The 15,503-nt window shown below is 44.0% G+C and overlaps 2 protein-coding genes and 1 long non-coding RNA gene across 10 annotated transcripts in view; 2 read left to right on the top strand and 1 right to left on the bottom strand.

Annotated features, from left to right (window-relative positions):
• Positions 1–918: 918 nt before the first annotated feature.
• Positions 919–2,090, bottom strand: LOC118287681. Its single transcript, XR_004785706.2, has 2 exons — positions 1,798–2,090; positions 919–1,619 (listed from the first exon to the last, which is right to left on the bottom strand). It is a non-coding gene; the product is annotated as an uncharacterized LOC118287681 (long non-coding RNA).
• On the top strand, positions 1,000–9,952 carry LOC118287503 (ras-related protein Rap-1b). Of its 2 annotated transcripts, none has more exons than XM_035612781.2 (8): positions 1,000–1,149; positions 4,571–4,640; positions 5,148–5,216; positions 5,365–5,421; positions 5,660–5,800; positions 5,963–6,106; positions 6,427–6,523; positions 6,618–9,952. In XM_035612781.2, exons 2-7 carry the CDS (start codon positions 4,584–4,586, stop codon positions 6,511–6,513), a joined length of 555 nt encoding a protein of 184 aa, XP_035468674.1. In that variant the 5' UTR covers positions 1,000–1,149; positions 4,571–4,583; the 3' UTR covers positions 6,514–6,523; positions 6,618–9,952. The 2 variants fall into 2 exon arrangements, with proteins under 2 accessions (XP_035468674.1, XP_035468682.1); XM_035612789.2 differs by having other exon boundaries at positions 1,062–1,149; positions 4,568–4,640.
• A 1,054-nt stretch (positions 9,953–11,006) lies between these two features.
• The window catches only part of mdm1 (Mdm1 nuclear protein), a 7,060-nt gene continuing 2,563 nt past the window's right edge, over positions 11,007–15,503 (top strand). For 2 of the 7 annotated variants that reach the window (XM_035612377.2, XM_047336073.1), the window contains exons 1-8: positions 11,007–11,190; positions 11,831–11,930; positions 12,081–12,182; positions 12,262–12,545; positions 12,637–12,774; positions 13,015–13,176; positions 13,334–13,449; positions 13,528–13,615. In XM_035612377.2, coding sequence (XP_035468270.2) covers positions 11,173–11,190; positions 11,831–11,930; positions 12,081–12,182; positions 12,262–12,545; positions 12,637–12,774; positions 13,015–13,176; positions 13,334–13,449; positions 13,528–13,615 — 1,008 coding nt within the window. In that variant the 5' untranslated portion in view covers positions 11,007–11,172. The remainder of the gene's footprint in view (positions 11,191–11,830; positions 11,931–12,080; positions 12,183–12,261; positions 12,546–12,636; positions 12,775–13,014; positions 13,177–13,333; positions 13,450–13,527; positions 13,616–15,503) is intronic. The other 5 variants (XM_047336072.1, XM_047336068.1, XM_047336071.1 and 2 more) reach the window with 5 other exon arrangements.

Below are 15,503 nucleotides of genomic sequence, written 5' to 3'. Positions count from 1 at the left end.
GAGCGACGATGATGTTGGTTTCTGTTTAACGTCGCGTCAGAGGCATGATGGGATATTTTGAGGAAGGGCGAGAACATTTTAAATGAAATGAGCAGTGATGAAAACAATGTCACATTTCATTTTTCTCAAGATGTCAGTTAAAATAAAAATATTAGATATTATTTCCTTCTGACTAGAGGCTGACGACGTCACAATGTTAAAAAGCAGTGGCATGACGCTGACGTCATTATTTTCTGATAGAAATGAAATGAGAGTAAAATAAAATGTTAATATCTAATGTTTCTTCTGTGCAGGAAGCGGGAAGCAGCTGAGCGCGAGGCTGAAACGTCACAGGAAGAGAAAAAAAGAACATCTGAGCCAAGCTGTGACGGAGCTAGAGCGAAAGAGGAAGTGAGGGGAGGGCTGGTTTCAGAATAAGAGCCTGAAGAAGAAGAAGAAACGCCCAGAAGTTGCAAAAGTAAGAAACATTGACATTTAAAAGTTCATTTAATTCAGATTTACTTTTTGACAAACGTGCTAATTTGAGCAAGGCTTTTATTTTGACGTGTCAGAAATTTGTTTTATTTTATTCTGTGTATTCATTTTAATAAATCAAATGTCACATGATCATATCTTTGTTCACTAAATGTTGCTCCTGTACTTGTACTTTAGTTGATTATTTCCCTTTTTTTCTTTTAATATCTTTTACTTTATGACTTGATGCTTCAGATTCAGATTAATAGAAAACATAATCCTCAAATGAATGGATTTATTAAAGATTAAGAAAATATATGGTGGACCCCTTAGTGAGACTCAGTGGTACAAATCATATTTAACATTTAAATGATGCATCAATATTCCTGAAAAAAATATTAATGTTTTTACTTAACATATATTTTGATGCTAATACTTTTACTTCAGTAAACATTTAAACGCAGAAACTGTTATATCTTTATTTTTGTCTCATTAACAAAGAATTTACTTTTCTTTCGTCTACCGCGTTTTACTTTGAAAGAGTTCACGGGAAACGCCGCTGTCCACCTCACACGTCGTCCAGCTTGACGTCATCGCGAGGCGGCGGCAGCAGGAGGGAGCGGCTCGGGTCGAGCGACATCCACACAGAGCGGGAGAGAGAGAGAGCGAGCGCGCAGCCGACGGGTGGATGTGACTGTGAGTAACCTCTTCCTTTCTCTCCTCTTCTCTCCTTCTTCTTCTTTCTTTCTTTCTTCCACCATCACGCACCGGAGGATCGACCGGGACACACCGGGACACTCGGGCGGAGGGAGCCGGGGAGGGGGAGGAGGGAGGGGGGGGCCGGTGCCGAGCCGAGCGGGGCTGGGTTTGCGGAAGCGAGCGACCGGCGGACAGACAGTCAGACAGACAGACAGTCAGACAGACAGGCGGGCGGGCGGGGGAGCGACAGACAGGCCGCGAGACAGACAGGCCGCGAGACAGAAAGACAGACAGCTCCGTTAGTCCGTCGGTGTCTGTGGCGACGCAGAGCGACAGACGGGTTCTCATCATGGCGGCTGTCTGTCTGTCGCGTCCGCGGCTGTGAGTCCGCGGGGGCCCCGCCTGCCGCCGGGGCCGCGGCCGGGGAGGGAGCGTCCCGAGGCGGCCGCGGAGCCGCGGAGCTCCCGCTGCCCCGCCGGAGGAAGAGAGAGAGGAAGTCACACACTCATCATCGTGTGTGTGTGTGTGTGTGTGTGTGTGTGTGTGTGTTGCTGACAGTACAACAGAGGAATAAAACCAAGCCTTGTCTCTCTCCACACACACACACACACACACACACACACAGTGTGTGTTGTCAGGCCGCACCTCGCGCTGCTCGACTCAGGAACTCGTCTCTTGTTTGTTTTCTGTCCATGTTTCTCTCTTTTCTTTTCTTTTCTTTTCTTTTCTTTTCTTCAACAACTTCACTTCACAGTGGAGTGACACGGTGTTGCCTTCGCTGCCCTCTGGGAAAAAGCAGAACTGCACACTGTTAGTACGCAGAGCTGTAGCTGGAGGGAAGTTTTCTGAAAGTACTAATACTCTGTCAGAGTACAAGTACAAGTGTGTGAGTGTAATCTGGGAAAACGTCATCAAGTATTAAAAGTAAAAAGTATTCAATGTAGTAAATTTGCCCCAGTGAATATTAATACTATGATATGACATTAGATTATGTTCCTGATGCGTTCATGTGTTGACGCCTCTAGTTCAGATGGGACTGTCACTATTAATAATTACAGTCATTATGGATTCATCTGCAGATCATTTCATATTTGAACTGATCAATTAATTGGTTTGTAAAAAACCAAAAGATCTGATGATTATTGATCGTATAACTCATTAAATATCCTCAAAAAGTGACGTCTAGTATGTCGTCGTTAAAGCCGCAGCTAACATTTTTATTTTCTTTGTATCAGTTAATCTGACGATTGTTTAAATAATTTAAGTTGATTCAACTTTTTTATTTTGTCCACACGATTTCTAAATCGTCGTCCACACCTTTAATTTCTCAACCATCCAAAAATGACTCAGAGTGACACGTCTGCTACTTCAAAACCGTCTTTGGCAAAAAAACATAAATAGTGAAGCCCAACAGATGTGGATTTGTGAAGACCAATGCAGATAATAGGGAGTAATATATATATATATATATATATATATTTATATATATATATATATATATATATATATATATGTAATATATATAAGATATATCAGCTGATAAGCTGGTTAATGATTAATAACGTTTGTCGATAATTTACTAGTTTTTGTTTCGTCTTTGTTGGTTGAAATGTTGTTATTTCATCACTAGACTCCACATTCGCTAGCTGAAATTGTCACTTGCTACAATTCTTTAATCTGTGAATCAAATCACGGAATTTTATGCAGAATTTATTCATTTCTGCGCTTTAATTTGATCTTGTTGCCGTCGCTCTGTGCCAGTGATGCATGTGGAGAACAGCTGCACGTGTTGGGTTCAAGGTGCATCTTGTAAAGTCCCAACGCAGGATCAGTCAGGTGGCGACGGAGGTTTGTCACAGTGCAGAGAAGTAAAAAAAAAAGAAGGGAATTTAAGACGGTTGTGGTTCACTTTCCCGCTCCAGTCGGTGACTTCCTGTGAATCCCCGAACTCGCCAGGACTTGTTGTCGTAGTGAAGCAGGAAGTGTTCAGACCTTCAGGCACCTGAGACTCCGGGTGTAGACGCCGTCCTGCTCCACGTCCTCCTGCAGGTCTGGCACCAGGACGATGGTTAGAGAGAAGGTTTATTCCTTATTTTAATGCACCAACGATTCATCAGTCACTTGGATCTTTTCTTCCACCGAGGAGGTTATGTTCTATTGTTGATCGCTCAAAAACCTAAGGTGGCTTCAGTGTGTCTGCCGAGATGTGAGGTGTTTTCTTCAGGGTTAGATAGCCCAGGGCTAAACTAATGGTTAGCTAGCCCTAAGTTAAAGTCATAATTAGTTAGCCCTAGGTTAAAGTCTGAAGAATGTTCATGGTGGTTGCTTGCTTCCATTGCTGCAATAATATATCCATATTTTCAATATAAAAATTGCCCAACTAATATTAATTTCCTTCCAGTTCCAGCTCATCCAGTGTAATTCTGTTATATTATTTATTAGATTTTCTCCTGATTGTTATATTTGATCTAATCACCTGTTGTCAAAAGTACAGACGGGTCCCTGATGTCACCATTAGTATTAGTTCCTGTCAAGCGCCGGGGATTCTGGGTAAAATATCACCCTCATCAACATGGCGTTTCGACAGAGACGTTAATGTTTGGTCTTCACACCATCTGCTTTAACCACACACACTTATCTCATCACCACGGTAACCTGGGCAGATATAGAGGCTCTGTGTGTGTGTGTGTGTGTGTGTGTGTGTGTGTGTGTGTGTGTGTGTGTGTGTGTGTGTGTGTGTGTGTGTGTGTGTGTGTGTGTGTGTGTGTGTGTGTGTGTGTGTGTGTGTGTGTGTGTGTGTGTGTGTGTTGTCTCCGTCATGTTGCTTCTTGTTGCCACCAGCACCAGGGGCTGCGAACACACAGTGAAGCATGTCTGGTATGCACGCACACACACAAGCACAAAGTTATGGGGAGTTTTTTTCTTCGTCCCCCAAAATGAAGTTTTGTCGCCACAATGTCAGTTACCTGTGTAAATAGGCTCGAGTACACGCGCTCGCATAGTAACAGTAACCGAGTGTGATTCCACAGTTCTGACATCATCACCAGCTGCGTGATCACATGACCTCAGTGTTTTCATTAACTCACCCAGATGCACGCTGGGTAATTATTACCTCCCAGTGCGACAGAGGAAATCATCATCTGTTAGTGTGTGTGTGTGTGTGTGTGTGTGTGTGTGTGTGTGTGTGTGTGTGTGTGTGTGTGTGTGTGTGTGTGTGTGTGTGTGTGTGTGTGTGTGTGTGTGTGTGTGTGTGTGTGTGTAATTGATAGTTTAACAGGTGTGTTGCAATCGGAGGGCAGGGTTTACTGTAATGCTGCTTTCTGATTCGCTGTTAAATAATCTCCAGAAGTGAATTTAGTAACCTAGTAACCTCTCTCTCTCCCTCTCTCCCTCTCTCCCGGTGTCTCTCGCCCAGCAGACAGACAGTCAGGATGCGTGAATACAAACTGGTTGTTTTAGGATCAGGAGGAGTCGGGAAGTCGGCGCTGGTGAGTAACAGAGTCCACTTCACTGTCTCAGCTCGGTCCCATGTGGTTCTGTATGAAAACCTGAATCCTCTGATCAATCACAGTATTGATAAACCTGATTTTTCATATTTAAAACACGTCACACAAAAAAGAATGAAGAAGATTATTTATTGTCCCCAACACGACCTACAATTTATTTTTAGCATCAGCGGAAAGTTTCGCTCAAAATTCCATGAAAACGGAGGCAAACTGACGTGAATCTGTTCCACTGTGAATCATCTTCTTCAGACACACACACACACACACACACCCACACACACCCACACACACACACACACTACAATGAAGTGCTTTACTCCAGATGATATAATGGAGACGTGTCAGTGTGTCACATTAATTCCAACACAGCGACTTCCAATAGAGAACAGAAGAGAACAGAACAGAGCTCCATTAACATACTGCCCTACTTCTCTTCATCCCACTGTCTGTCTCTCTCTTTGTCTGTCTGTCTGCCTGTCTCTCTTTCAGACGGTCCAGTTTGTTCAGGGAATCTTTGTGGAGAAATACGACCCGACGATAGAGGATTCGTACAGGAAGGTGAGACAGCATCGTCCCGTCTGTCTGTCTGCCTCTCCTCGCTGTATCATGTCAGTGATGTGAGACCGGTCTCTGTGACGTTGTCTCTGTGACTTTTATTGTGAAAATCTGACGTGACGTCTTCACTCTGTCTCCTGTTTCCTTCCAGCAAGTGGAGGTGGATGGACAACAGTGTATGTTGGAGATCCTCGACACAGCAGGAACAGTAAGATTCGTCTGTCTGTCTGTCTGCCGGTTGTCTGTCTGACCGACTGTCTGTCTTTCTGTCTGTCTGCCTGCCTGTTGTCTGTCTGACCGTCTGTCTGACCGTCTGTCTGACCGTCTGTCTGTCTGTCTGTGTGTGACCGTCTGTCTGTCTGCCTGTTGTCTGTCTGACCGTCTGTCTGTTTGTCTGTGTGTGACCGTCTTTCTGACCACCTGTCTGTCTGTGTTTCTGTCTGCAGGAGCAGTTCACGGCGATGAGAGACCTGTACATGAAGAACGGTCAGGGCTTCGCTCTGGTTTACTCCATCACGGCCCAGTCGACCTTTAACGACCTCCAGGACCTCAGAGAGCAGATCCTCAGAGTGAAGGACACCGAGGACGTACGACCCGCATACACACACACACACACATACACACACACACACACACACATACATACTGATTAATCCATCTGTAAATTATACAGAATATATATATATATATTGCGTCGTCTTTCTGTCCCAGATTATAAATCGAAAAAATATTTGGCCATGTCGTCGCAGGTTCCCATGATCCTGGTCGGAAACAAGTGCGACCTGGAGGTGGAGCGCGTGGTGGCCAAGGAGTCAGGCATCGGCCTCGCTCGCCAGTGGAACTCCTGCGCCTTCCTGGAGACCTCGGCCAAGAGCAAGATCAACGTGAACGAGGTGAGCTCTCACAGATATATGTATACATACAGGCGTTACTAGATACGTCTTGTCTTCGTGGTTGTATCGTATCGATATCAAACAACCTCTGGTCTTTTGAAGCTGGAATCCGGCTAGCTTCTTTACCTAACAGAATGTGTTAGCAACGGTGTGAGTGATCGCTGACGATGCCAACAGACTTCTAATGGAGTGCGAGAGTTGTTGGAGTGTTTTTCCTTTTGATACAAAAAAGCATCACACCTCTTTATTCATACGTCTTGGTTTGCTAGCACTGTTAGCATGTTTTTAACGTCTTCGTGTTTGTTTGTGTTTGTGTGCAGATCTTCTACGACCTTGTGCGACAGATCAACAGGAAGAGTCCAGTTCCGGGCAAAACTCGCAAAAAGTCCACCTGTCAGCTTCTCTAATGACCGGCAGGTACGTGAGCAGCGTAACCTTAACGTTGACCGCTCTCTCACGTTATCGTACTCCCCGTCATTTAAACTCACTCTCTGGTTCTCTGGTTCTCCAGTTTTCTGCTCACCTGACCGACAGCCAACCAACCAACCAATCACAGGACATCTTCCGGCTGGCCACGCCCCCTTTAATATAACCACGTCATCGTCGACATTAGCCACCTCTGACCTCTGTTGCCATGACGAACACATCTTCACCACCACACTGTCTGAACGGAGACTGTTGCCTTGGTGTTCATTCAGACCAAACATTAAAAAAAAACTGCGGCGGTGGCGACGGCGATGATGAAGATGTTATTGTGGGAATTAGGGGGTTGGGGGGTGGCTGGCTGTCCAAACAACTGCTCAAATCTAAACTACGGTTCCCATCATGCTCTCTGCTAGGCCGTTTAGCGCTGGGGAGTAGCTTCTTGCTTTCTAATTTTTAAATGTTCCTTTCGTTTCCTTATTTTAGCACAGAGCCGTTAGCACACAGCTCGACCGCTTCGCCGTCAGTTGTGTTGGTGTCACAGTTGCCATGGTGACGTTGCCTCTAACACAGCTGACTCTGTGTGTGTGTGTGTGTGTGTGTGGCTCTGGTTGAACCTGTGGATCCATACAGTGATTATTATGATTATTACTACAGTGGTTATAATTATGATTATGTGTGAAAAGGTATAAAATTCATTTCATGTTTTTATTTTTTATTTTTGGGGTAGGGGGGTTCGGGGGGGGGGGGGGGTTGTATGTGCAGCAGGTTGGGTGTCAGCTCACCGTGTTGGAACCTTTGAGCTAACATTAGTTACCCGACCACAATGGAAATGACTCAACTTGTAGAAGGGATCGCTAACTATGCTGTTACACTGCTAGTACACTTGTTTGTGACCATATGGCTTTGTTAGCATATTCTTAAAGAAATGAATGAGCTTGTTAGCCTAGCAGCGATTAAAATGTATTGCCATTTGTGGTGCGTCAGCATCATTAGTAAACCCCCTCCAAAAATGGTCGTAGGTGCTAGCCACGGGCTAGCTACTGGTCCTAGTAAGTGATGGAATATATTGGCATTGTTGTGATGCTAGCAAAATGTATACACCTTGGGTTGCGAGCGTTGTTAGCATATTTATAAAAAGAAATTAATATGTACCTTGGAATACCCTAGGGAATGCTAATAATTATAATATTATGTGTGGGGTGTTAGCATTATTTGTATATCTCAAAGAGAAAGATGGAAGCTGGAATCAAGCTAGCTCCCGCTCTTAGCAGCTAATGGAATGTATTAGCATTGGTGTGCGCAATGGCTAACAATACTAACGGACTTCGTATGCAGTGCTAGTGTTGTTAGTCCTAGTAGCTAACGGAATGTATGAGCAGACTTGTGAGGGAAATGCTAACAATACTTTGTGGAGAGAGAGGAATATATTTGATATACTGTGTTGGGAGGCTAACAGCGCTACACTCACAGACCAACAGATAGATAATAGCAGCTGCAGGCTAATAGCGCGTCGGCAACACGGTGAGGTGACTTCAGATCTGCTGCTCAGGGCGGACATGTTGCCTTTCGACAGCAGACTCACACTGGTCCAGTACCTTAGCTCTGTGTGTTTGTTTGTGAGTGTGTGTTTGTGTGTTTGATGTGAGTGTAAGAGAGTAGCAACAATGAACCAGGCCAGTCTCTGTAATGACCATTGGCCCGGGGGGGGGGGGGGTATTTCTACTGAGCAGGACAGCTAGCAAGTGTTGTTTCTGTATTATTAACCATTCTATGACCTGATTATTAATATTAATAACAAAACACATTTGAGAGGGAAAATTTGCTTGAAGGTCCTGCTGGTCAATGCTTTGTTTAACCGAAAGGAATATATCCAACCATCCAAGTATGGCGGTCCAAACATGATCAGATGGGTTTCCATCAGCCCCCTTTTTATGCACATTTTCAATTTGTGCTTATAAAATATGAGTGGATACACCAGAAAAAAATCTTAAAATCCATCTTGACCGAGGTGGAAAAATGATTCTTGGCTAATTTGGAAAAATAATCACCAGCTCTTTTTCTTCATGAGCCTAATATTTAGCACTACATTTAGTTGGAAACCCGACTAAAGTAGCTACAAATAACGTGTTATCATAGAGAACCACGGACACATGGGTGGTTTTGGCATCAGCATTCACAAAAGTAGAAAGAGGAAAGTTGAGCCAAAACCTGAGTTTTTCTTAAAAACAGTATCACAGATAAAGTTGAGAGGGGATTTGACTTGACGCTGAAGCCCCGCCCAGATTTTAGGGCGTGGTCTGTGAAGCAGCAGCCAGAAAAGCCTTTGAAAAAATCTGTCTTCTGCTTGAAATGTGAGTGTTCATCAGACCAGTGACCTCTGTGAGTACTGCTGTGCACAGCGTTGTACTACCAGGAGTTCTACTGCAGTACAGTGTGGTACTGCCGTCAGTATTGTGGTTCTCCTCCTGTACGTCCAGTCATGTAGCATGTTGATGTTTCTGTCAGTACTCAGTCTGACCTCCGGGAGATGCCGTGACAGTTTGCATGCCGAGCAGAAGCTTTCGAGAGAAAAAGTCTATCCTCAGCCGTGACGGCGGAAGTCCAGGTCATTCCAGTGCTGAGATTCCAGAGTTATTGTTAATGTGCAGTTTAAGTAAAACGAGAAGGTGAGACAGTGTTTTGATCACTGCCGAATAAATAATTTTGGTTTAGTATTTGAAAATACTATTCTGATAAAGCGTACATTTGCCTTTTTTAATTTTTATTTAGAGTATGGTGTTTCTTTGCTGTATTCTTGCATGTCAAGCCATAATAGCCTCATTGCTGCCCCTTGTGGGAGGATGGCAGAATACACCCACTGCATCCTCAGTTGGCAAGATACCACAGTGCTAATGGATGTTTTCTTTCCAGGCCACAAGGGGCAGCTCTGAGCCCATTCCATACTCAAAAACAAACTTGGTTTCGCCATACGAAGGTCAAATTTATGCTTTATCAGAAGTGTTTGCAAATGCTTTTTTTCCTGGTTTTATACGAGATGAGTACAACTGGTTTGTTTGACAAATGCAAAGGTTTTCGGGGACAATTTATTCTCACCTGGCCTTTTTAGCATTTATAAGCAGAATATAAACTATAAAGATATTTTAAGTCTTCATTAATCCATTAATCAACATTTTCTAGAACCGCTGTTTAAACTTGTTTAAACGCTGTTTAATGTTTATATACTGCTAATAAATGCAAAGTAAGTCGAGAAAATAAAGTTTTACCGGTTAGCAGTTTCCCTCCGTTTGCTTAGCCTAGCTTAGCACCGCGGTCTTTGTGCTAAGCTAAGCGAATCACATTTAGGACCTTCTCCGTGTTGGACTCAGAGTAAACCAGTCGTGATCTACTCATCAGCGTTACAAATACAAAACAAACAACTTCTCTAAAAAATCGGAATGTTCTCGACGCAGCATCAAGGAGGCGACCGCAGCTGCAGCCGGCCGGAAGGACTCGTCGACAACGAGAAGAAGTAATTATTATTGTTCATCACTGAAATGAATCTGCTTCCTGTCCCTGTGTACGGCATGATGACCAGTGAAATGTAAAAGAAACCAGTTCAGTTCAGTGAAGTATCAGGTTTAAAAAAAATCCCGCCTCCGCTCCGGTGGGGAGAACCGGTATGAAACTGGTCTGAAGTGGTTTCTTCCAGGACTGAAAAACCGCAGCAGCGGGAGGTCGGGGAGGGGTCAGGGGTCAGGGGTTGGGGGGGTGAAGCCAAATGTAAAGTAAAAACTAAAAAGCCTTAAATGAATAAAAGTGGTGCAATTTTGTAACAGCAACCTGCGACGACAAGTTATTCTGATGGATGAATGATAGATAGATGATAGATGGATGAATGTCTCCCTCTGGTGGTTGAGTTTTGTAAATCATGCAGCATTTTAGATCAAACACAACATACAAGTGAGGAAACATTCGTACAGAAAAACAACCTGAGCAGAAATCATACTGAGCTGATTTCATTTATATGTAATATTATATGTTTACTTTTTATATGATATATTGATAATATGGCAAAGATTAAAAACAATGAGATGAAACTTCACAACCTACAAGGTCAGGACAGACATTTAGACAGGAAAAGGATACAGGGAAAAAGGATCATAATAATAGCATTAATGATATATGATAATAAAATATTCCTTATGTCACAATAAATGATGAAACAGTTTCCAACTATTAAAGTTCAATTTGACATAATACATATATTTGATTAAATAGAGCTGAATCTAAAGATACGGTTACTGCCTGTCAATAATAATACTGATAATAATAATAAATTAAAAAGTTTTTTTTTACTTGTTTTTATACAACATACAATACGTTACAATATTTAAAATTAGATCATCAGAATCAACTTTACATATAAAAATCGATCAGAATCGTCACAACACAAGTGTTGACAGAGATGACGTCACTCGTCGAGCGACAGCTTTGCTGCCTCTAAGCGCCTGCGCAGAACGCTGAGCTGCCATGGCAACGGCGGCAGCGCCTGAAGCCGAGGGGACGCGGAGTCGAGTCGAGTGATGTTCGGGTCCAGTTCACCTGCCGAACAACACGGAACCAGCTGGTGAACACGAGGCAGCGGGTCATAGAGTGACGTCATGACAGTCCGCTTCAAGGTAAACAACAGCATCCGGTGTTAGCTTTAGCAACAGGTGTTAGCCAAACAGGTTGATGCTAATTAGCGTGTCCAGCTAACTGCGACTCAGCAGAGTCAGGATTAATGATCTAATCTGAGCTGATGAGTTCATCACCGGGGTCAGAGAGACAGACGCTGCAGATTAATATTTCAGGCTGCAGATAACTGGCACTGTCATTATCATCATAATTATACATATATATTATTAATGCTCTTATTCTATGAAGGAAACGTGTCTCCTTGTGTTTATTCAAAGTCTAATTCATCAACCAAATTGATCATGATTTAATTTTATATATATATTATATAGACGGAACTTTATATTAGTTTATATTTTTTATTTCTTTATATTATTATTATTATTATTTTATCCTGTATTTCATTTTGAATTCACAAGAGATAAGAGACTTTATTGTCATTGTATAGTTGTACAACAACATTGTGTCAATATAAAAACAAGATAAGGAAGAAAAATCTATACAAAACTAAAAGAAAAGACTAAAGATATTCTAAAAGATTTATAAATACAAACAAACATAATGACTCTCTGATGTCAGACACGGTAGATTAACTCACACGTTAGAGAAGCTAACAGTGTGGTTGTGTGTGTTGTGTCCCAGGGTCAGAGTGAATACCAGAAGAGCTACAGGGTTTCCCGGTCCAGGAGTGCGTCTCCTCAGCGCTGCGCCCCGTTGGCCGGCCTCCGCTCCGACCACATGGGTGAGAAGAACCTGATCTGAGCTCTGATTGGTCGAAATACTTATTTTAACTTTCTACTTTTGGAGAAGTGAAATGGACCCAAACACATTTCTGAGACGACCTTGAGAAACACAATGTCAGAACGTTTCTGTGACATCTTGTGTCTCTCAGGTCTCAGCAGGGAACCGAACCTGCAGCGTCGGAAGAGGCCCGGTCCTGGTGCTCGGCCTCTGCTCAGTCCACCAGACCCACGTCGAGACATGTCCTCTGCTGGTAGGCAGCACACGTCACGAGATTCACAAAGCAGCTCAAGAAAAATATAGTTATAATAACATGATTTCTTCTTGACTAGCAGCCTCTAGGAGCCGCTCAGCCCACGGGGCGGAGCCTTCCCCGTGCCCAAATCCTCCAACACCTTCTGAACCTCGAGCAGAACCAGAATCTCCTGCTCAGCCAGAAGCTCCAGCAGGACCAGGACCTGCAGCTGCAGAACCAGGACCTCCAGCAGGACCAGGACCTGCTGCAGACCCAGGTCTTGTCTCCTCAGCAAAGCCCCGCCCTTCCCACCCTGACAGCCAACCACAGCCCAGCCCCTTGACAGCAGCCCCTGATGGACAGCAGTCGTCTGCCAATGAGGTGAGCAGCTTCAAAATAAAAAAATGAATAAAACAAGTTCATGATAAACATCACGATTAGCAGGAGGATTAATCTCCTCCCTCGTGTTCAGGTTGACCAGGCTCTGCGCTGGAGGGCGGGGCTGAGGTCAGGAGGTCAGAGGTCAGGAGGTCACAGGTCAGAGCACCGCAGGCAGTTCAGATGGAAGAAACCTGCAACTTCTGCTTCACCCATTCTGACGGCAGAGCGGGTACGACACTGATACTACTGAATATGAAGACATATAGTTCAGCCGTGTGTCCACCAGGTGGAGGTAGACTTTCACCTGAACACTCACTTCACTGGTTATTTATACAACTGGTGATTTTATTGATCGTGTCTCATCATTATGCTTTATATTTTATGGGCTGATTGATTTAATGATTGATTGATTGATTAGTATATTGGAGTGACAGGTCATTGCTGCTGACCTTTGACCCCCCACCTGCAGGTGCTGTACTCCAGCAGCAGGTCCATTCCGCCCTTTAAGAAAAACCCTGTTGCCATGGAATCTGAGTATCAGCGCAGCTTCCAGGCTCTGGCCCCTCCCGCCAGGCCACGCCTCCTCAAACACCTGGAGCATCAGCGAATCCCGCTGTTCCACACACACACGGTACACACACACACACACACACACACACACACACCGGGTACACAAACGGTACACACACTGCTGTTGGACTTGTGTGTTTTGTCCATAACATGAAATACATCAATCAGAAACGTCTCATTTCTGTAAATATGTAATTAAATACTTTTTTAATCTCCAGACCAACAAGAAGAGGAGGGAGGAGTCTCCAAAGATGCCCACCCCAAAAGAACACATCCCTACCCCCCAGAACGATGACATCACCCCTCCTCCTCCTCAAGTGCAGAAAAGACACAGGTGTGTGTTTTTGTGTGTGTGTTACCATGCACTAAGCGACCCTCTGTGTTTATGACAGTGTCTGTGTGCCTGTGACAGGAAGTTGACAGAGTATGAGTCCAGCTTTCGTTCTCCCCTCCACAGGATCCCAGAAGAAGGCGGCGCCATGGACGGCGACGCCCCTCAGGTCAGAGTTGTGCAGGTGTAGGGAGAGGAGATCTCAGATAGGCCACACCCCCTGCTCCTCCAAATGTGGTCACTTCTGGTTTCCATTAACAAGATGGCGTTGATCAAAATGCCAAGCCAGCGCGTGACGTCAGTGAGGCGACACCTGGTCTCCATCTTGGATCCTTCACATCGATGAAGGATCGAAGATGGAGACAGTCGGGCGTCGCACTCACGCATTACTGGAGAATGTGGTTTTAATCAATAAACACAAACCTAAACCCGTCTTCAGCAACTGTTTGATAAAAAAGACCAATATCTTCTTCTACTTGTGTTGTTTGGACACAGTGTAAAAACGTTTAGGGTTAAAATACACTTTCATTGTTTCATAAGCTGCAACAGAAAGATTATTTCTTGAAGCTTCAACATGTTGTCAGACAAACTTCAATCACTCAATGACCGAGTGTGTCGGAGCTCAGAGCTTCATCGTGGTGCAACTGCCTCCTCGTGAAAACACAATTTAAATTGCGTGTTATGTTTTTGCACAATTAATTGATTATTTATTTGGTTCATAAAAAGGTGAAAAATGTGTTTCCCAAAACCTCAACATGATTTTTTTTTTGTCCAAACACCAAAGATCTTCAGTTCACTGTCACAAAGGAGCTAAGAATCCACAAGATATTCACATTTAAGAAGCTGAAATCAGAGAATTTTTACCTTTTTTTTCGTAAAAAAAACTACTTGCACCGATTAATCATTTATTACACACATCAGCTCCTTGACGAAGGTTTTTTGTGTCCTAGTTTTTCTCCGTTAGATGTCGACTTCAAACACTTGAATTAAACTCAGCAGCATTTGGTCCACCTGCAGATTGTTGCTGTGTGTGTGTGTGTGTGTGTGTGTGTGTGTGTGTTTTATGTGTTTGTGTGCTGATGGAAAACCCAAATGCTGAGTGTCAGCGGTGAAACCACAGAGCTTCATTTCAGGGAAACAACACACTGTTAGTCAGTCGCACACACACACACGCACACACGGTGTGGAAAGTGCCGTTGCAGAGTGGGCCAGCAGTTTGTGCGAGATGAACACATTCAAACATCTTTTCACTAAGATCAACAGAAAAACGTCCGTCTGGTTCTGAAGATGCAGGACAGTTAATTGGCCAGAAGTGTGCGGACACTAGGTCCTGGTCGGTGAAGGGAGGGAGACGCCGCCGCTCCTTCAGATCCGAGTCTGGCGTTTGTCCAGATCTTCTTTATTGTAGTTTGCAGCCTCTACCATAAAACGACCCAGTGAAACCATGAATCCGTGGGCGACGTGCAATCGTCCCACTGACTTTCCGTCCTAAGGTGCGGCTGCGGCGCAAAGAGTTTCATTATTGGAGGAGAGCTGACGTCAGGAGCCGCCTCAGCGAGCTGCAGCGTCAGGCTGACGGTCGTGTCGGGTCAGGTTTGAGGTTTTGGGTTTTAGCTTTGAAGTCTTAAAGGGGTCGGGGCTTGTCCGGGATCTGGACCTGGGTCGGGGTCGGGTCAGCGCCAGGTTTACCAGAACTGACGACACGTGAGGCGTCGAGGTTCAACGGATTAGATGAAGATGAAACAACCAGGTTTCATCACACAAACCTTTGTACCGGAGACTGAATGATTGTATTCTTACAAAAAGAAAAAAAAAGAATTGACAGTGAGATTCATGATGGAGTTCAAACACCAACTGGAGCAAGTGAAGCGAAATTCTCAGTTATTGGCGTCTTTGTATTTAACCTCAAATGAATCTCATCGCGCAAAGAGGTTTCTCCTCTTATCAAAGCGTCATGACAAAGAAATGTATCTGAGGTTTTATATTTTACACTTTAACCATAAACTTTAGCATAAATCACTATAAATATAAAGAAAACTCAGAAATATAGATCCTGA

Source organism: Scophthalmus maximus, chromosome 12, assembly GCF_022379125.1.
Source record: "Scophthalmus maximus strain ysfricsl-2021 chromosome 12, ASM2237912v1, whole genome shotgun sequence".
NCBI lineage: Eukaryota > Metazoa > Chordata > Actinopteri > Pleuronectiformes > Scophthalmidae > Scophthalmus > Scophthalmus maximus.
Note: the sequence above shows the minus strand (reverse complement) of the source record. Positions and strands in the feature narration are given on the sequence as shown.

Bases quoted from the DNA above. Each gene is read 5' to 3' on its own strand.
- LOC118287503 (XM_035612781.2), top strand. From the start codon at position 4,584: ATGCGTGAATACAAACTGGTTGTTTTAGGATCAGGAGGAGTCGGGAAG. The intron at 5,422-5,659 runs GTAAGATTCGTC...TTCTGTCTGCAG, and splicing joins TCCTCGACACAGCAGGAACA to GAGCAGTTCACGGCGATGAG. The intron at 5,801-5,962 runs GTACGACCCGCA...ATGTCGTCGCAG, and splicing joins GAGTGAAGGACACCGAGGAC to GTTCCCATGATCCTGGTCGG.